Genomic DNA, 21067 nt, shown 5'->3' on the forward strand with positions numbered 1-21067 from the left:
GAGCATACAAATATACATCTTGTCTCTGTGAGAAGCAGAGAGCAACTCCCACTAAGAAACGACAGTACAAAGGAAACAGAAAACCAGTGTACGTCACATCCCGTCTCCCTTTCCCGTGGGAATCCAACAGTATCTGGACTGTGGAATGAAAACATAGTCCTGTGACTACCAGCAGCTGCTCAGTGAGGGAAACAGAAACTAACAGTTTGCAGGGGTGCTAAACAGATATGAAAGACCACACAATGCAATGAGAGATACTATGCTGATGTTAAGTTAGGGGCTGGTTCCTTTTCGAGATGGATGAATGCAAAATGACAGATGGAAAAGGGGAGCTTGCCCTCAGCACAGGGACACTTTGTTTGGGCATCATTTCCGAGTACACTTCTGGGTACAATTCAAAGTGTTGGTGCTGACCTTTAAAGCCCTAAACAGCCTTGCTCCAGTATACCTGAAGGAGTGTCTCCACCCCCATTGTTCTACCTGGTCACCCCCATTGTTCTACGTGGTCCAGCTCCGAGGGCCTTCTGGTGGTTCCCTCACTGCAAGAAGCCACGTTACAGGGAACCTGGCACAGGGCCTTCTCGGTAGTGGCACCCGCCCTGTGGAACAGCCTCCCACCAGATGTCAAAGAGAACAACTACTACCAGACTATTAGAAGAAGGCAGCCCTGTTTAGGGAAGCTTTTAATGTTTGATGCATTACTGTATTTTAATATATTGTTGGAAGCCACCGAGAGTGGCTAGGGAAGCCCAAGCAGGTGGCCGGGGTATAAATAATAAATTATTATTATTATTATTATTATTATTATTATTATTATTATTATTGGTAGCAAAGGGGAGGCTTGTGCCGAGAGCAAGCAGGGCAGCCTTCCAGGTCAAGCTGCAGGGCAACAGACAACCACCTACCTCAACCTGCCTGAAAAGTGCACTTTGACGTCAGAGATGTGAGCGGCACAATCTGCTGTGCCCACCATTGGCCTCCCAGCAGCATCTGCCCCCAGCTTCAAGCCTACGGAGATGGAGATGCCCTCAACCTTCAGGTCAAATGAGCCGTGGTCCTTGCTATTTGGGAAGACAACAGAACAAAGGATTTTCAGCAGCAGGAGCAACAACAAACCCTGCCCTTTCTATTTTACAAAAAAAGGTGCTTGGGTGGGGAGAAGGTATAACCAGTGTCGTGGAGAACCAGTGTGATGGCCTGGGAATCCGATTCAGAGGCTGAACCGGAGGAATCCCAGCCTGCACAGGAGTCCCCGCCTCCAGGGCCGGCTGAACTGGGGCAGGGCCTTGATTCTGAAGCGCCTGCACCTGTGCCGGATCCTCAGGAGCAGGCACCAGGTGAATCCACTCTGGCTCCGGAGGTGGTTGAGGACTCAGTGCCTACAGGTGAGTCTCCCCCTGGACCCAGTCACCCTTCAGCCTCTCCTGAACTGCAGAGGCGCAGGGCAGAGAGGCGAAGGGAACTGGTTTCTCCCAGGAGGAGTGCTCGCCTTAAGGCCAGGAGAGGCGGGTCTCCTGGGGGCCGGGACCGCCCCTGGCCACAGAGAAGATAAAGGCCAGTCAGCCCGGTCCCAGGTTGTGGGAGCAACGTCGTCGAAGATCTGTTTCAGCCCGCACCCAGTCCTGTTCCCCCCAGAGTTCCTGTCCTTGCCCGGCTTCTCGCTGTGGACCCTGCTTCACCCATGGAGGACTGTCTGCCGACCCTCAACTCAGGTCCTGGACCTCGCCCCACGGTAACCTCCCCCCCTGGACAAGCACAACCAGGTTGGTGCAGTGGTTAGAGTATTTGAACCCAGGAGACCAGGGTTCAAATCCTCACCCGGTAACCTTGAGCTGCCTTTCACTGTTTCTCTCAGTCTAGCCTACCTTATGGGGTTCTTGTGGGGATTAAATGAGGAGCAGGATAACCAATTCAGGAAAGGGAGAATTTTGAGGGGCGGCTCTGTTTCGCTCTGCGTATTGTTTCAGAAAGCGAGATTTGGTGAATTTGCCTTCCCCGTGAACTGAATCGAATTCCTCCCCACTGCCTCTAAGTGACCCAAAGGTAAGAGGCAACGATGGACTCACAACCAGCGCTTCTTCACCGACCAGTCGCCCGTCACTTCGGCAAAGGCATTGGTGATGGAGACCTTGAGGCCCATGCCTGGGACTGGTGCTATAGCGGAGCTTGGCAACTGGAAACTGTGAATGTTCAAACTGCAGGAGCAAAAGGGAGGAGAAGGTCATTGGTTTGGGGAAATCAGCAATGCGATGGAGAGGGTGGATTCGCCTGATTCGAATAAGGGGCTTGCTCTTGACAGCAGTACGTGTGAAAAGGATCTAGGGGTCTTAGTAGACTACAAGTTTCACATGAGTCAACAGTGTGCTGGATGCAGTAGCAAAAAACGTGAATGCAATTCTAGGCTGCACCAACAGAAGTCTAGAGTCCAGATCATGGGAAGAAGTCATAGTCCCTCTCCATTCTGCCCTGCTCAGACCACACCTGGAATACTGTGTCCAGTTGTGGGCCCCAAAATGTTGACAAGCTGGAAGGTGTGCAGAGGAGGGCAACAAAGATGGGGGTGGCAGATGGGGGAGAGTGGGGTTATTAGTTTGCCTTTGTTCTTGTTTTTATTATATATTTTTTTGGGGGGGGGTTCTTGTATTTTTATGTAGTGAACCACCCTGAGAGCTATGGATGAAGGTTGGTATACAAACTTAATAAATACCGTATTTTTTGCTCTATAAGACTCCCTTTTTCCCTCCTAAAAAGTAAGGGGAAATGTGTGTGCGTCTTATGGAGCGAATGCAGGCTGCGCAGCTATCCCAGAAGCCAGAACAGCAAGAGGGATTGCTGCTTTCACTGCGCAGCGATCCCTCTTGTTGTTCTGGCTTCTGAGATTCAGAATATACTTTTTCTTGTTTTCCTCCTCCAAAAACTAGGTGCGTCATGTGGTCTGGTGTGTCTTATAGAGCGAAAAATACAGTAATAATCATAAAACCAAGGGTCTGGAAACCAAGCCTTATGAGGAATGCCTGAGGGAGTTGGATATATTAGCCTGGAAAAGAGGATACTGAGTGGAGATATCTTTAAATATTTGAAGGGCTGTCCCATGGAAGATGGAGCAAGCTGGTTTTCTCCTGCTCTGGAGGGTAGGACCCGAACCAAGGTCTTCAAGTTACCATAAGGGAGATTCCGACTAAACATTCGGAAAAGCTTTCTGGCAGTAAGAGCAGTTGGACAGTGGAATGATCTCCCTCAGGAGGTTGTAGATGTTAGAATTCCTGCTCGGTGACTGCAGTCATGGGACTGTTGTCTATCACATGACGGTGTATGTTTTGACTCCACAGAGTGGGAAGTGACGGACACAGGATGTTTGTGTTCCTGTGTTCCATGAAGTGGGACTATTGTCCTTTTTCTCTCTCTTTTTTATATATATAATATTTATTCAAGTTTTAAAGATTACAAAGAGAAAAAAGAAAAAACAAGAAAAAGAAAAAATACAGAAAAAATACAAACAATTAAAAAAAACCAGATCAAACCTTTACATAACTTTCTTTCCTTTGCTTATTTCCTTGACCTCCTCACACCTCCCTTTTTTTGTATTCTAGTTCAATTAGATATTTCAGCAAATCCTTTCCAGCTTTGTTTTTATCCTAATAGTTTATCTTAGTATACTGTAATTTTACATTCTCATCTTTCACCAATTGTCAGGACTGCCGCTAGGTCCCAGCTCACAGAGGACCAACGCCCAGTGGATGTTATATACAAAAGTCTTTATTAAAGTTTAGTTTCCATTTCCAAGCTCTGGGCGCGCAGACCCACGTCTCGACGCTAGACCGGCTAAGTCCCCTCTGACTCACTGCTCCACCCACACCAGTTTAAGATTCTAGCCCGGCTCCACCTCTTGCGCTGCTCTTTCCTGCGCTGGGTCCTTCTGCCCTCTGGGGTTCCCTCCTTCCTGGACTCCTCTGACGCTGAGCCTCCTGAGTCTTGCCCCTCCCTCCGGCGGGCTTTAGGACCTGGCTCCCTTCCCGGGCTCCCTGCTGTGCCGCGCTCCTGTACATTTGAACTTGGCGCGCGCGCCCAGCCGGTGACTTTCCTTCTGACCGTTTCCCCGCTTCCTGATGTGGGCGTTGCCAAACCTGACTCCTCTCCTCCCTCTGGTGGTGAGGACACTGGTCCCGACTCCTGGGACTCCCCCTCCCCACTGCGCTCTGGTGGAGACGCTGGTCCTGATCTCCAACTGCTGCTCAGGGACTCCCCACTGGCCCCTTCCTCCTGGGGCTTCCCCCCTGGAGCCCCCCTCGCTCTGGCCACCGGCGCTCCCTTCTGTGAGTCCTCCGATTCGCTAGAGAGGCTTGTGGAATAACTCTGGCCACTGTCACTGCCTGCGCCCCCCTCGTACTCCTCCTCCTCACTCTCCATTTGCTCCCCCTCCTGTGTCTCTCCTTCTGAACCCCTGACATCCATCCCCCCCTCGAAGCCCCCCCTTCCCCCCTCCCCCTCTTCAGGTGCGGGTTCCGGGTGCTCTAGAGTTGTCGGGGTGAGTTCAGGATACAGTTCGTCCCCCGAGGCGTGCAGCCATCGTGATAAGTCCGGAAAGTCCTCCATGGGCTCGTCGACTGCGATTCCCTCCGCTTCCATCTCCTGGGCGGTGTGTTCGAAATCTGAGGCCGCCCCCAAATCACTCACAACCCCTTCTCCCCCTGTCGCCTGAGGTGACGCCACTTCGCAGGGTCCCTCCGGCACGTCTCTGTGCCATCCCACTTCGGGTTGGTCCTCCCACCAATAAGATCCCCCCGTGCCAAAACCTGAGAGCGAGCCCTCTGGGGAGCTGCCTCCCGGAGCCAAGTCCTCCGCTGACTTGAAACCCCGGAAAGTGCTGGCCGAGAGTGTGGGTGTGAACAGACAATCATCGAAAAAGCCCGCCGGCATAGGCTTGTGCGGGAAAAGTGTATGGAATTCTTCCTTGAGCAACTGCTCCTCCAATGCGTAATCCGGCACCCACCTGTTGGCGCTGGCCGGGGTGTCCTCTGTGGCGAGAAGATATTCAATCCCGTCCTCCCCCCACCTTGAGTCTAAAATCTCTGTGGCTTCGTTGAGTGGCCCCCTTCTCGGCGACCCCCCCTTTTTGGGCGCTTCCCTGAGCGGGTCTGGCGCTGTCCCTGGTGCCTGAAACCTGTGGGGCTCTTTGTAGGGTGTGAGCACTGATCTATGAAAGACCGGGTGCATTCTGGACCCCTCCGGGAGTGTTAACCGGAAGGCCACTGGGTTGATCTGCGCCTCTACTTGGTAAGGCCCTAGCTGCTTGTGTCCGAGCTTCTTCTTGGCCAACGATCTGGCCGGAACTGCCTGGGCTGCTAACCAGACCCAGTCTCCTACCCGGATGTCTTCCCCAACCCTCCTGTGTCGGTCTGCCTGCACTTTGTAAGCCTGTTTCGCCATCTCTAACTGCCTCCTGAGCTGCTCGTGGATCTCCTGCAACTCTGCTGCCACAGCCTCTGCTCCCTGCGGCTCCCCCTCCCTCACTTTCTCCAAACCCGGGAAGGTTCTGGGATGCCGCCCATTGTTGGCGAAAAACGGTGTCACCCCCGTGGACACGTGTTTCGTGTTGTTGTAGGCAAACTCGGCTAGCGGTAGGTAGTCCACCCAGGTCGAGGGCTGCTGGTTCGCGTAGCATCTCAGGTACTGCTGCATGATGGCGTTGACTCTCTCCGCCTGTCCGTTAGTCTGCGGGTGTCGCGCCGACGCCAGGCTGACCTTGACGTTCAGGAAACCCATCAGCTTTTGCCAGAAGTTGGATCTGAACTGGCGCCCCCTGTCGGACAGGATGGACCGTGGTAGGCCGTGCACCTTGAACACGTGGTCTATAAACAGCTTGGCGGTCTGCTCGGCTGTGGCCACCTTCGCGCAAGGAATGAAGTGGGCCATCTTGGTGAACAAGTCTACTACCACGAGTACTGCCGTCTTGCCTCTCCCACGGTTCGAACGGTGTCTGTAGCGGTTCCAAGAGGCCCGCCGGCGGCTGGTGTACTGGTTTGGCCCTTTGGCAGGTGTCGCACCTCCTGACGTATTCCGCAACATCCCCCCTCATCTTGGGCCACCAAAAGTCTCTGGCTACTAGGTCCACCGTCTTCTCCTTGCCTTAGTGTCCCGCGCTGGGCGCGTCGTGCAGCTGTTGCAGGACCCTCGCGCGGAGGTTGTCTCCCGGCACGTAGAGGGCTCCTTTGCGGATGAGCAGGCCGTCGCGTATTTGGAAGTCGTCGTCCCTTGCCTTGCCGCTACGCACCTCCTCCATCTTGGCTCGCCCGAAGGAGTCCGTCTGCAGCGCGCGACGCACCGCGTCCAGGTCCACCGTGGCTGACGCGCATGCCCACGCCTTTGGTGCGAAAATATGCTTGGCCGCCGCCGGCGCCTCTTCTTCGAGATACTGCGGTTTCCTGGACAGCGCGTCCGCCATGATGTTGATGTTTCCAGGGATGTATTCTATTCTGAAGTCGAAATCTGCAAAGAACTCCGCCCAGCGGATGTGTCTCTGGTTCAGGAACCTCGCCGTGCGCCAGTACTCCAAGTTCTTATGGTCTGTACGGACCTGCACCGTGTGTTTGGCCCCGACGAGGAAATGCCGCCACGCCTTGAAGGCTGCATGTATGGCCAGTAACTCCCTGTCCCAGATGGTGTAGTTCTGCTCCGACTTGCTGAGTTTCCTGGAGTAGAAAGCGCACGGCCTCCAGTCCCCCTGGTGGTCTTGCTGCAACAGGACGGCCCCCACGGCCCTGTCTGACGCGTCCGTCTCCACTCTCATGGGCCTGCTGGGGTTCACGTGTAGCAGGTGTTCCTCGGACGCGAAGAGGTGCTTGAGCTTCTGAAAGGACTGCTCTGCCTGCTCCGTCCAGATGAACTTCTTCTTCTTGGAACTGAGGGTGTCAGTGATGGCCGCTGTCTGCATGGCGAAACCTTTGATGAACTTGCGATAAAAGTTAGCAAAGCCGACAAACCTCTGGACTTCCTTTCGATTGCGTGGGCTCTTCCAGTCCAGCACTGCCCGTACCTTGGTACTGTCCATGGCGAGTCCCTTGTCAGACAGTTTGTAGCCCAGGAAGTCCACCTCCGTCTTGTCGAACTGGCACTTCTCCAGCTTGGCGTAAAGCCGGTGCTCCCGCAGCCGCTGCAGTACTTCCCTGACATCTCTCTCGTGAGCCTCCGGCGACTCCGAGAAGATGAGGATGTCGTCCAGGAAGCAGACGCACTTCTTGTAGAGAAGACCCGCCAAGACATGATGCATGAATGCTTGAAAACAGTGGGAGCCATTTTGTAATCCAAAAGGCATAACTCTATATTCATAGGTGCCCAGCGGCGTAAACATGGCCGTCTTCCACTCGTCACCCTCCCTCACGCGTATGAGATTGTACGCTCCGCGTAGATCCAACTTGGTAAAGATGCGCCCCTTCCGCACCGTCGCCAGCAGGTCATCGATCTTGGGCATGGGGAAGGCTGTGGGCTTGGTTTTTGAATTCAAAATTCTAAAATCAACTACAAGCCTCTTTTGGGGCGTGTCCCGCTTCTTCACAAAAAACACGGGACTGCCCCCCACTGCTTTGGATTCTCGGATGAACCCCCGCTTCAAGTTGTGATCTATGAACTCCCTGAGTTCCTGCAGTTCATCCTCAGACATGGAATACAGTTTCCCAGTCGGCAGCGTCGCCCCCGGCAGGAGGTCAATCTTGCAGTTGTAGGGTCTGTGGGGAGGCAGCTTGTCCGCTTCCTTCTCGCAGAAGACCTCCAAAAACTCTTTGTACTTGTTGGGTACCGCTTGCAACATGCCTAAGTGCAGCTGTGGTCCGTCTTCGTGCCCCTCATCTTCTTGGTTAGCGAGGATGCAGTGTTCTGCGCAGTAGGAGGAGCAGAAGGTCAGTTGACGCTGGTACCATGCCAATGCCGGGCTGTGCCTGTCCAGCCAACTCATGCCCAACACAATGGGCGTGTCTGACAGGCGGGTGACGTTGAAGCTGATGACTTCGCGGTGATTACCAATGCGCATCACCATTGGCGGCGTCTGCTGCAGCACTTGCCCTCCCAGTAGCTCCCTGCCGTCCACCGTGACGACGTTCAGAGGTACCGTCGCTGGCAGAAGGGCTATGCCATGTTGCTGGATGAAGTCCATGCCTATAAAATCTGCATTGCTCCCAGAGTCAATCGTAATGGGGATTTCCACAGTGAGCCCATTGGGAAGTTGAAGGGATGCGGTGAGCTGCACTACTGGTTTGGGTGGGAGGGGGTCTGTGGGCTGTAACATTACTGGGGATTGCTTCACTGACTTGTCTGGCTGGTCCCCAGAGACGCCATTTCCAGCCAGACAGTGGAGTTTTCCTGCTGTGATTCACTCTGCTGAACTGCTTCTGTTACTGTCGCTGCGGCTGCAGTGTGCTTGTGAAACCGCTGGGGACACTCTTTCGCCATGTGCTGAGCACTGTCGCAGATGTAGCACTTCCTGGTCCCTCTAGGAGGCTTCATTTTGACTGCTCCCGGCGTTAGGGCTCCGGCTGTGGACTGAGCCTTAGCACCACCTATCTCCATCGGCTCCTCTCCTCCTCCCAGCGGAGGCATGGATCGAGCGCGCGCCGCTTCCTTGGGAAAGGGGGGTGGTGCTTTCGTTGGCGTGCGGCCCCAATGCACTTCCTCTTTGTCCCAAGAGCGTCCTTCCAGCCTAACCCCAATGGTGAGTGCCCTCTCCACAATGTCTTTGGTGGTTTGGGGTCTCTCCCCCCTTGCAATTTCGTCTTTCACAGCTCCGTTCAGCCCCTCCCAGAACAGATCTCTGACGGCAGGCGAATCTCTCTCCCACCCCAGTGCGTTCACCAATGCAAAAAAGCGTGAGTGATATTGCCTTACAGTGGCTCTACCTTGTCTTAGTCCGTGAATCTGTTTCCTAGCGATATCCACATCAATCTCAGACAAAAAACACGCATCCATCACTTTAAGGAAGGCACCCGCATTTTGGAGGGCTGGATCCTTATCTCTCCAGAGATTGCGCAGCCACGTTTTCGCCTCTCCCCGTAAATGCGAAACAATAAATCCCACTCTTTCTTCCTCATTTTTAAAGTCCTTGTCAAGCAGCTGCAGTGCATATAGTACATCTGCTCTGAAGTTAGGATACTCCTGCAGGTCCCCATTGAAGTGAGACACAAGGCTCCCTCCTCTGTTCCCCAGCCCAATCCCTTCTAGTCTGGTGGCCGGTAGCCTCTGTGTAGTTAGCTGGCCCCTTCCTCCTGGGGCTTCCCCCCTGGAGCCCCCCTCGCTCTGGCCACCGGCGCTCCCTTCTGTGAGTCCTCCGATTCGCTAGAGAGGCTTGTGGAATAACTCTGGCCACTGTCACTGCCTGCGCCCCCCCTCGTACTCCTCCTCCTCACTCTCCATTTGCTCCCCCTCCTGTGTCTCTCCTTCTGAACCCCTGACACCAATTAACAATCTATTTTTACTTAATCCTTTATATCATTTCTGCTAAAACCACATTACTTCATTCCAACATCCTTCTAACATTCCTTAATTTTACAATGTTTCTGTAGATAAACTTTAAATTTCCTCCAATCTTCTTCCACCGACTCTTCACCTTGGTCTCGGATTCTGCCAGTCATTTCCGCCAATTCCATGTAGTCTATTACTTTCATCTGCCATTCTTCCCGGGTGGGTAGATCTTGTACTTTGCAATAAGTATTCTTGCTGCTGTTGTGGCGTACATAAAGAAAGTTCTATCCTTCTCTGGCACCACCTTTGATCTTTTTCTCTTTGCTGTCTGATGCTAGAGAGAGAGGGAGCCATGTTGCAGTGCTCCGTGTGTGTTTATATGTAAATAAAGTAGATTAGCCAAAAGGCTGAGGTGCTGAGGTCTGTTACACAAACTGCGAAGACTTTGCGGATCCCTAAGTGTGCCAATGTCTCTTGGCATCATTCGCTGTGATGTTTGGGCTGAAGAAAGCTTTCAAAGCTCCTGAATGATTGACCAGGAGGGAGAGAACATGCCAGTTGGGCATGTGTCTCTGCCAGGGTCCTACTCGAGTGTAGGCCGAGCTCCTGACAGTAGACTCTCCTTCCTTGGAGGTTGGATGACCACCTGCCATGGATGCTTTAGTTGAGATTCCTGTCTTGCAGGGGGTTGGCCTAGATGACCTTTGGGGTTCCCTCCAACTCTACAGTACTGTGATTCAGTGGCCTTTTCTTTGGAACTCTAGATCTTAATGTGAGCACCGAAACAACCCTTTATCCAAAGCAAAGAGGCCTCCAGAACGTTCAGGCCTGTGAGTCACATAAGATGAGTTTGGCCCTGGCTGGGCAGGAGTGCCAGCTTGGCCCTGCAACCGTGGGTGCCCAGCGCCATGGGTGCCATGGAATATGCATGACCCTGGCACCCAAATTTGTGGGCGCCCAGTCCCTTCATGGGCACCCAGGGCCCCAGGGAGTTGGCATCTACGTAGCTGGGTGATGTGCTGTTGAAAGAGGCTGTGCAGGAGGAGCTGTGGTGGACCTTGAGCTTTTTGGAGTGGAAAGGACTAAAACCATCTTAGAAATGAGCCCCCCTGCTCATTCTCAAATGATTGATCTACTTATTTAAGTCTCTGCCTGCCCCCCCCCCAAAGAAATTTTATCCCTCCCAACTTCCTTTGAGTTGTCTCCACAAGACACCCCAACTGCACCTTGCCCGGGGCAGAAACCATGTTCTCCAGAACCTATTATTGTAGTCTCTTCCAATCTGTGGTGGCCTCACCTGTAGAGTTTGTAGTCCACTCTTCCAATAACTTTAACTCTGAAGGATCCAGAGAAGTCGGGCAGAGTCAGCTGTGCCAGTTTCTGCTGCAAGGCTGCCACCCCCTCCTGGCGAGCTGAAGCAAAGGAGAGAAAAGGTTGGCGTCAGACTCTTTGCATCCCTCTTGAAGGAACCGATTTGCCTTTTTTGGGCCCTCTCTCCCTACTTAGAAAGAAAAAAAAAATCAAAGCCAAAAGCAATGGCTTTATTTAGTGTAAAAAGGCCAAACATCTCGGAGTGAGTGACAATAAAACAATACCGTTATCATTGAAAACAGCTCTTTCAAACATTGGAAAAAGGAAATCAGCACTAAACTAAAAACAGATTAAAACATACATCAGAAATTCTACATCCCTGGACAGGCTTATCTAAACCAAAACATTTTTATCACACACCAAAAAGAGTGATAAAAGAGTACAGTACCAAAAGAATACAGTAAAAAAGTACCAAAAAGAGTACAGTGAAAGCGCCTGCCTGGTGTCACGAAGCAGGGAGTTCCAAAGGTTAGGTGCTGCTACACAGAAAGATTGCCTGATTACAAGTAATAATAATAATAATAATAATAACAACAATAATAATTTATTTTTACCCCGCCCTCCCCAGCCAAGGCCAGGCTCAGGGCGGTTGATTGAAATACAACTTAAAAACAAGGTTAAATACAAATTAAATGTGGGATGGGGGCGATGTGGCCTGTTTAACTGCATGAGTTCCACAGATCAAAGCAGTCAGATGGGCAGGGACCCAAGAAAGAAAGTGTGGCAGGCCTTAAGGTGGACCCTGGACCCCCCCCCCCAGCTGTATCCACTCAGCCAGCAGTCAAACAGAGCCCCACAACGTCAGCAGAAAACTCTCATTCCTGCAGGCAAATATCTTGCAGGCGGACAGCCCACGCCCTTTTGCTGTCTGGGAGAGCAGAACTGGCAGGGACCACGATGGTGCAAAGCAGCCCCTTCCAACTTCTGTAGGTCTGCCCCCCAAAATAGAGAAAGCAACAGATTTATTGTTTCAAACCCACCTAACTTGCCACCTTTCGCCAACCAGGTGCCCTCTTGATGTTTTCGACCGCAGCTCACGGCACAGAGTTAAACTATGGAACTCCCTCCTGCAGGAGCATTCATCCCCCTGAGTGTGGAAGCAGAGCAGAGGTGCCGGGGCAGCAGCCCGCAATTAACCCCCGCTGCAGGAATTTGCTTAATCCTCTTTTAAAGCCGTCCTGTGGGAGGGAGTTCCGTAGGTTAACTATGGAATTGCTTTCATTTGTCTGTCCTGAATCTTCCAACATTTCAGCTCCATGGGATGTCCACAGGTTCTAGAGTTATGAGAGAGACACACACAGAGAGAATATTTCCAACTTTCTCTGCGCCAGGCATCGTTGTATAAACTTCTATCAAGTCAACTCTTCCTTGCCTTCGGTTTAGAGAAAAGTCCCAAGCGACTGCAGCCTTTCCTCCCTTCCCCTGGTCATTTTGGGGGCCCTTTCCTGAAGCTTTTCCAAACCTACAATATCCATTTTGACACGAGGCAACCAGAACTGCACACGCTATTTATTTTATTGATGATGTTTTGATCCCGCTTTTCCTTCCAGGCACTCAGAGTGGGGGGCAGGAGGGCCTCCTCCCCCCCGTTTTATCCTCAACAACAACCCTGAGAGGCCGGTTAGGCTGAGAGACTCCAGACCTCCTAGCTCTTCAACCATGACATGACCCTGCAGGCTGGGGAGGGGGAGTCAGAATGGGGAATAAAAGGCACCCACCATAGTCCAGGCCTTTTTCCGTGATTCTGCCCACAAAGCCCGGTCCTGTGGCCCCGGAGAGAGGACTGTAGTGAAGACAGAGCAGCAGAGAAGCCAGGAGGAGGTTTCTCGCCTTGGACATCCTTGCTGCAATCCTGAACCCCCTCAGATCCTTCTGCCCAGGGACTCTGCAGCTACGAACCCCTTTGCATTTAGCTGAGAGGAAAACGGAAGTGAGAGTGAGCAGACAGAAGCAGAGGGACCAGAAAGCTATATTTGTATTTCCTCAAAAAGGTTTTTCCCCTCTTGCACAATCTGCAGCCAAGGTTCCGGGTGGGGTTTGTGGATTTTGTGGGCTGGGTGTGCATGGAGGCTTTCTCTGCCAGGGACCGGACCAGACACGGGAGCTGAGACTCAGGGCTGCATGCTCTGTGACTCACGCAGCATGGGACGGATCCTGCATCATGTGGATGCTCTAGCTGTTCGGCTTGTGACGGGCAGGCCAGGCTCCAGGGTTTGGCTTCAAAAGCAAAGCTGCTCTTGGACCTCAAGAACGTAAGAAGAGGGTCTGCAGGATCAGGCCCATCTAGTCCAGCATCCTGTTCTCACAGTGGCCAACTAGGTGCCCAGTATGGGAAACCTGCAAGCAGAAACTATGGTTTCCATCAACTGGTGTTTGCAATCACTTTTGCCTCCCTTCAGCTATGGCGGGCAGAATGTAACTCCAATTGGAGAACAGCCTTTATCAAAGGTGTCCTGGGCTTTGAAGACACTCGAACTCAGGATGCAAGGGAGAAACGTGCCAGGAGGAAGGCACGATTGGCAAATCCACACCGTGATCAACTCCTGCCTGGAAACCAATGTGACCACTGTGGAAGGACGTGTGGATCCAGAATCGGCCTCCACAGTCACTTATGGACTCATTGTTAAAACTGTGTTCATGGAAGACAATCTTACTCAGCTATGAGTGATCGCAGAAGAAGAAGAAGAAGAAGAAGAAGAAGAAGAAGAAGAAGAAGAAGAAGAAGAAGAAGAAGTGGCTAATAGGCATCAATAGCTCTCAGCTCCTCCATGGATCTTTTAAATCCATCCAAGTTGGAGGTGATCACTGCCCCCCCCCCAACCCTTACAAGGGCTCCTCATTCAGATGATCCATTTACGTAGCATGTTTACAATTATCATTAATATCCTACCTTTTCCCCCAGATCAGGACACAAGGCAGCTTACACAAATTAAAGCAGCCTCAAATAAAATAATAAAAACGGGTAAAAGATCATCGTTAAAGGGTGATCAAACTTTAGCAGAAATAAAACAATATTAAAAAAACAAATCTATTAAAATACAGGTAATAAAAACAGCACGGCGTTGTTTAAAAGCCCCTTCCTTTAAAAAAACGACACCCCAATCAGTTCACAATGCCTGCTGGGCGGAAGGACAACAAAGAAGGAGCCAGTCTAGTGTTCTGTTGGAAGCCGCCCAGAGTGGCTGGGGAATAAATAAATTATTATTATTATTATTATTATTATTATTATTATTATTATCATCATCATCTGGGGAGGGCATCCCAAGGTTGTGAGCAGCCGCCACCAGCCTCTTTGAGTCCTTAGGGTCACATAAGTAACTTGGAGCCTATTATACAATGTTCTGAAGACCTGAATGCCCTTGCTACGTTTGGGCAAACATTATATAAACACCAGCTTCATCCAGATATGTATTTGGATATTTGGCTGGCGTCTATTGACCTTCAATGGAAGCTCAGGTGGTTTTTCTTGTGTAGTTAAATGTGCTGTCAAATGTGGCTTTTTCCTGTTGTTTTTTCCTTAATACATTTGCATTGGAAATTAAAAATGTCCTAACAAATAAAGCTAAGCCGTAAGCAGAAAATACTTCCCCAAAACAAATGGTTCACACCTTCACAAACACCCCAAAGCCGGGGTGAAAAGGTGGGTCTTTTAGCAACCTTCAGCACTGAAGTTGATGCATTCCATAGAGAGGGGGCCACAACCGAGAAGGCCCTGGCATGGGTCGATTTCCCCCTGAGAACTGGAGGAACCCCCTTCCTCAGATTTCAGCTGCTGTTTCAAAGACACCTATTTCTGAACACCTTTCACCTCGGTCACTGCTGCCTTCCGAAAGCCACTCCGCAGCTTCTGCTTTACGTCATGTGGGAAGGGATTGCAAAACCACCTTTCCTCTAAATAAAAAAATAAAATGGGAAGAACTTTCACCTTTTACAGTACTTTGAATTCTTCTTTGGGGGGGGGGGGTGGGAGGCCAGAACTTGATGGGGAAGCAAAGCCTCTACTGCATTCCATGGACAGGAAAGCAACAGTCTAGCTCAGGCATAGGCAAACTTCGGCCCTCCAGATGTTCTGAGACTACAATTCTCATCATCCCTGGCCACTGACCCTGTTAGCAAAGGATGATGGGAATTGCAGTTCCAAAACATCTGGAGGGTCGGAGTTTGCCTATGCTAGCTGGCACACCTTCCTGATATGCATCCCCCCCCCCCAGCATAAGAATGCGGACGTTGCCCCACACCAGAGCAACACAAAGGCTGCAGATTTTACAATGTGTTTCTCTTTCAAACACTTGCAAGTCCACTCTCACGTTTGCAATTTAGTACAAATAGCAGCAACATTGTGGAAAGTGCACCTTCCACACCCCCACCCCACAAGGGATGGGGGGGGTGTTCAATTTTGTTTGTAGTTTAATGAGAAAAACCACCCAATTCACATTTTAAAAAATCAATATGTGAAATAGACTCAGAGTCACGTAGTGATTTCATGCTCTTTATTGCAGTTTGTAAAACAGGGAGAGAGTCGAATCCCCGCCCCCCACATACCTCAGGCTTTATGTACATTATTTACACAATGGGTTCTCTCTGATTGGCTAATTCAGCTTCCCTCCTACTGGCCAATCAGGTTGTTGCATTCAGGGATCCTACCTGCCTATTGTTCTAGGATCCAAGCTCAGTACGGTAATAAATGAAAATCTGCCCTTATTCCCTTATGGGGGACACAAGAGCCCTTAGAGAGTCCTTTGCAGGTTCTCCATCGGTCGGAGAAAAGAACAGAGGCCAACCAGAGAATATTGAGAAGAAAAGCAGCTAGTAAGCCTGATCTTTGTTGAACTGTTGCAACAGGGTGTTCCCCTCTCACGCAGGAAAGGAGGAGGACCCCGAACCCAGGTGTGCCTGCCCTTATATAGACATTTTAAATTGCCTTCCCTGGAGCTCAACACCACCCCTCCATATACCTACATCACAGAAAAGGTAGTCTACAACAGAAATTTGAATGCTGTTGTTTTTCCTGTCTGCCAGGTTATCTGATAATGCCTTATCTGATTGCCTTTTTTGGTAGTCTGGTGATTTCCCAGTTCCTGAGACAATGGGAAGGTTCCCTCACCCCCTCCCTCCTTGCAGAGAAAACATTGGTTCAGTTTGGGAGTCAAAATGGTTCCAGGACTGCTTTCCTGTGCTGCTTCAGACATGTGGTTTATAAATTTACATACATGTTTGCTTGATACATTTATGAATATATATATATATCTAATCCACACCTAATGACCCACCTAAGTGGTACTCAGGATATCACTCAAGAAATCACTCAAGGTATCTCTCAAGTAATTAAGGAACAAAAGAAGAAAAGGCACACTAGCCTGGGAACTTCCTCTCTGCCCAGAACATTGGAGGCTAGACACCACACCCCCTCTACAGTATTTATAGGAACTCAAACATTGAGATCCCGCTCTGTTCCAGTAACAAGAAGCCGAAAGCACCAGCCTGAAGATGACGAGTGAGACCTCGTCGAAACGTCGCCTAGACACCCCAACTTTTACACGGGAAGACACCCGAGGACACCAAAACCTGCATATATATATATATATATAACCTTAATTTTTTTATTTCAATATATAACAACATGCAAAACAAAACAGCTATCCTTTGCAATGCAAACTTCACTGCCACTAGCCCAGAGCTGCTTTCCCCCCCCACCACCACTTTCCCCTTCATGGGAGGAGGGGCATCAACCACGTCTGGCCTCCTCCACAACTGATTGTTCCCAACATTCAGGGGGCAGCCCCCCAAATATTTCATTGTGGGGCTGAAGGGACCTGGGCCCCTTGGAGTAGACGGCTATGCAGGGGGATGGACTTATTGCTCTAAGGTGGAATCTAGATACATATATATATATATATAAACACCTGTGAAAATGCTTTTTTAAAAGAGTTTTGGAAAATATATTGAATTTCCCATGAGCTTCCCATTGCCATCTAGTGTCACATTTGTATAATGCACTTAAAATGCCTGCTTCTTGGGAAAAAAGCAATGACAAACCTAGACAGCATCTTAAGAAGCAGAGACATCACCTTGCCAACAAAGGTCCGTAGAGTTAAAGCTCTGGTTTTCCCAGTAGTGATGTATGGAAGTGAGAGCTGGACCATAAAGAAGGCTGATAGCCGAAGAATGGATGCTTTTGAATTCTGGTGCTGGAGGAGACTCTGGAGAGTCCCATGGACTGCAAGAAGATCAAACCTATCCATTCTGAAGGAAATCAGCCCTGAGTGCTCACTGGAGGGACAGATCCTGAAGCTGAGGCTCCAAGACTTTGGCCACCTCATAAGAAGAGAAGACTCCCTGGAAAAGACCCTGATGTTGGGAAAGATGGAGGGCACAAGGAGAAGGGGACGGCAGAGGACGAGATGGTGGGACAGTGTTCTCGAAGCTACCAGCATGAGTTTGACCAAACTGCAGGAGGCAGTGGAAGACAGGAGTGCCTGGCGTGCTCTGGTCCAGGGGGTCACAAAGAGGCGGACATGACTAAACGACTCAACAACAAGAAATCCTAAGAGAGAGCGTGAGTTTTCTAGACAGCATCCCTACTTTTGTCCTTTCTGCTCTTTCCCCCACACTCTGCAGTTTCCCTTTTTGCACAGCTACATGCGTACAGAGGTCCTGGGCCCAGTCTGGATCCCGTAAGATGTCGCAGAGCAGCAGAGCTGTAGCCTGCCTGCCTGGGCTCCTGCTTCTCAGCTTGAAGGGCAAATCAAGTCTCCTGCGCCTTTCCCTGCCTGGATCTCCTTTCTCACGAAGAGCCCTGCTTGTCTCCAGAAGTGGGAAGGAAATTTTGGCACCAAGAGCGGCTGAGGGATGCAGAGATCACTTGCAGCTGTTTGGAAAGCGAGGGTGTGGGAAGGTCCCATGCTTAGAAAAACTGCCCAGCTCTGCCTCATTGCAGACAGAAGGGATCAGATCCCAAAAAAACCCAGATTATCTAATAGATCTGCTCCCCGTCCTTTTCTGCAAAATGCCACCCACCTTCCATCCCTCTTTACCCTGACAGCCCAGCTGCAGGCTGCTGTCTAAAGCTTTTGGGTATTTGCAGTTCCTCTTTGGGACGAGGGGGGGGGGGGAGAGATTCAGTCACATTCCGGCAAACCCAGGTTGCACAATCAAAGTTAATCTGGTGGTTTTGCACAAGCCCGTTTCTCCAAAAGCTTGCATTTTTTTCCTCTCTGATAAGGGAAGTGATGAGGAAACCCCTGGGCAGTATCCAATAGCATTTGCTTGGCTCAATGTCATCTAGACTCTCCCTTCAAAAAAATAAGCAGGCTCTCTGAAAGATCAAGGAGGGGAGATAAATCCCCCCAAAAGCAAGAATGTTTATTTGGACAGGGTTCCCAAACCTTTCTGAGCCTCTGCCCCTTCAGTTCTATAAGCCTCTCCCCAGCCCCCAACACTACAGAAAGCATTGTTCAGAACAGCGGTTTGCATGACTCACTAAGGAAGATAAGAACACAATAAAATTCAAAACTGTTAATTGCACATTTATTCAAAATCCCATTATAAGTATTCAGTTTAATCAATTCAACAAAACGGATGAACTTGAGTCCGTGATTCCAATGTTGGGAGCCACTCCCTTCTAGGAGACCTTGGTGAGCATGGGGTGCCCAGGTGTGCCCGGCCCACAGAAATCGGTCTGCAGGGGGGAATCAGGAGAAGGCCGGGGGGGGGGGGGCAGGGAGGTCCTCCCCTCCTTTGCTCTGGTTCTGATGGCTATTCCCCCCTCCCCATCTCAAGCTCCTGGTTTCTTGTTTCTTTACCTGCATGGAAGAAGATGTGGGAACAGAAAAGGAGCTTTGTGGGGGTGCATTTTGTGGAGGGGCTAATAGGCCACAGGGCAAATGATGAGGTCCTTCACCCTGGCTACTTTTCTGTTCCTGGCTGCAGGTTTTAGAGCTACCGTATTTTTCGCTCTATAAGACTCAATTTTCCCCTCCTAAAAAGTAAGGGGGAATGTGTGTGCGTCTTATGGGGCGAATGCAGGCTGCGCAGCTATCCCAGAAGCCAGAACAGCAAGAGGGATCACTGCTTTCACTGCACAGCGATCCCTCTTGCTGCTGTGGCTTCTGAGATTCAGAATTGTTTTTTTCTTGTTTTCCTGCTCCAAAAACTAGGTGCGTCTTGTAGTCTGGTGCGTCTTGTAGAGTGAAAAATATGGGACTTTCCACTAGAAGATGGAGATGATAGAGGAGGAGGAGGAAGAAGAAGAAGAAGGGGGGAGGAGGGGAGGGGGAGAAGGAGGAGTTTCTTGTCAGGTCTTCTGCAGCCTCTGGATTTCTGTGAGGCACAGAAACCAGCCCAAGCACTGTCTCATTTTCACTCTGAACGGGCGTCTGGGGAACCATTGCAGAACGGGTGTTTGGGTCCTTTGATTAACAATGGCGAAAATAAACATTTGGGGAGAGCTGCTGAGTCCCAGGGGCAGAGTCATTTGCACAGCTGTCAGTTCCTGAATCAGCTGGAGGGGAAATATTTTCAGGGTGGATGTTTCCAGGTACGAACTTCCATTCTGCTCTCTGTTTCTGCAGAGGACCAAGGTATTAAACATCAACCCTGAATGCCACTGTGCGACTCTCAGCGATAGTCATTGCAGGGGCTTGAACCCTCACCCTTTGGATGCAAAGACAGAGCCCTCAGATACTTGAGGGTTCAAATGCACAATGGCTTTGGGACATGCAGCATCAGTAGGATTGTATTGCCATGCAGAAGTGTGGCCTCCTGCCCGGGGCAGGGGAGGGTTTGCTAGCCAGTTACTAACCAGGTTCCTAATGGGATTGGTGGACTGGGATAGGAACAGGACAGACTCTCTCCGCCCTGAAAACGACCGTCTTCCATCGCATCTGCTCCATGCAAACCACAATAGGAAATGATGGCTGGCTTTGGGGGTGGGTAGCCTCCTGCCCAAACAGAGCTACACACCAGCAACAGGAAAAACTCTTAGTGATGTCCAACAACAAACGGCAACAATAAAGGCTTTCCCTTTGAGACATGGGGCAGTGGAGCACCCAGGAATGTATCCAGCATCAAAAAAAATGGGTGCAGAAGGCCCAGCGTGGCAGCACCCAGGATGGTCCCCCGGTCTCACTGGGTGGCCATTGCGTCCGTCAGGCTGCCTGTGCTGTGATTCTCCAGATAGAGAATCCCTGGTGCCTTCTCCTGAGTCCAGGCTCCTTTGGACGATTCCATGGGCAAACTTGAGCTCAGAGCATCCTCAGTGGAGCTTTGGGAATCTGCATCTTCGGAGGAAAAACTCCCGTGCCTGGAGAGCTGGAAGTACTGGGCCACCTCTCTCTTCCTGCTGCGTTGGCCTCTCATGGGCATGGAGAGGCCAGGCTGCTTGGTGGAAGGGAGGCTCTCGTAGGGGGCCGGCACCTTCTTGGTGTTGGGGGAAGAGGCACAGGGAAGGGTCAGTGGAGGGCAGTCCTGTCTTGTCACGTGGGCACTTCCGGGGGCTTCTTCGCCTGAGTCTGCCTGAGCCTCGGGGCCCCCACATTCCAGAATAACGTCCAACGAAGCAAGGTAGGCCTCTTCGCTGGCCTTCACACCCTTCAGCATCCCACCACCACATGAGGGGACCTCTCGGGAAGCCTTGTCATGGACGCCAGTTCCACCCACATCTTGGGTCCTTCTATCGTGCTCTGTTTTCTCGGCTTCTGTTGATGCTCCATCTAAGCAGACATCTTCCCCTGAGAGTTTGGTAGCTGGGACGGGATCCGAATCTTCTGCACCTCCTTCCCGAGCCTCCTTGGACCTGGCAAGGGCATCTTGGAGGAGCTGCCTGGCTTCCTGGCACCTCTCCAAGGCTTCATTCCACACGGCTAGACCCCTCTTGCTGCGCACACTGGAGGCCTGCACCTTCATCTGCTGGAAGGTCTCAGTGGAGAACTCCCTGGAGAGCTTCTGGAGGGCATCCTCCATATCTCGCTGGGCTTGGATGCTCCTGGGCTCCTCCTCTCTGTAGATCCAAGTGGCCGGGTGGCGCTGGCAGTCCAGGTTAAACTGTGTGACCTGGGGGGCAAAAACACAGGACAACCATTCTTACTTGCTCCTTCCAGGGCTTCATCCTGGCCCATTTTCTCATCCTTGCTATAATTTCTCACCAGGGATGTGGTGGTAGCAGATACGCCCCATGTCAAAGGCCCCATCTGCCTTAAAGGTTCGCACTTCCTTGTTCCAGTCCCCTTCACACACCCAGCCTCCCTCCATC

General features: G+C 51.0%; 2 protein-coding genes across 3 annotated transcripts in view; both read right to left on the reverse strand.

The window, feature by feature from the left end:
* The window catches only part of LOC310847049 (bactericidal permeability-increasing protein-like), a 32092-nt gene extending 19322 nt beyond the window's left edge, over positions 1-12770 (reverse strand). The window contains exons 1-4 of one of the 2 annotated variants that reach the window (XR_014565657.1): positions 12537-12770; positions 10745-10859; positions 2067-2195; positions 906-1061 (exon numbers count right to left, since the gene is read on the reverse strand). Coding sequence is in view for 1 of the 2 variants with exons in the window: in XM_083744479.1 (XP_083600605.1) it covers positions 906-1061; positions 2067-2195; positions 10745-10859; positions 12537-12657 (521 nt within the window). In the remaining variant the exon portion in view is untranslated. The remainder of the gene's footprint in view (positions 1-905; positions 1062-2066; positions 2196-10744; positions 10860-12536) is intronic. The other variant, XM_083744479.1, reaches the window with a different exon arrangement.
* A 5553-nt stretch (positions 12771-18323) lies between these two features.
* Positions 18324-21067, reverse strand: part of KIAA1755 — a 31890-nt gene continuing 29146 nt past the window's right edge. Inside the window, exon 14 of the mRNA XM_083744123.1 lies at positions 18324-20868. Within this exon, the coding sequence (XP_083600249.1) occupies positions 19942-20868 (927 nt within the window). The 3' untranslated portion in view covers positions 18324-19941. The remainder of the gene's footprint in view (positions 20869-21067) is intronic.

Source organism: Podarcis gaigeae (genome assembly GCF_964106915.1).
Source record: "Podarcis gaigeae genome assembly, chromosome: 6".
NCBI lineage: Eukaryota > Metazoa > Chordata > Lepidosauria > Squamata > Lacertidae > Podarcis > Podarcis gaigeae.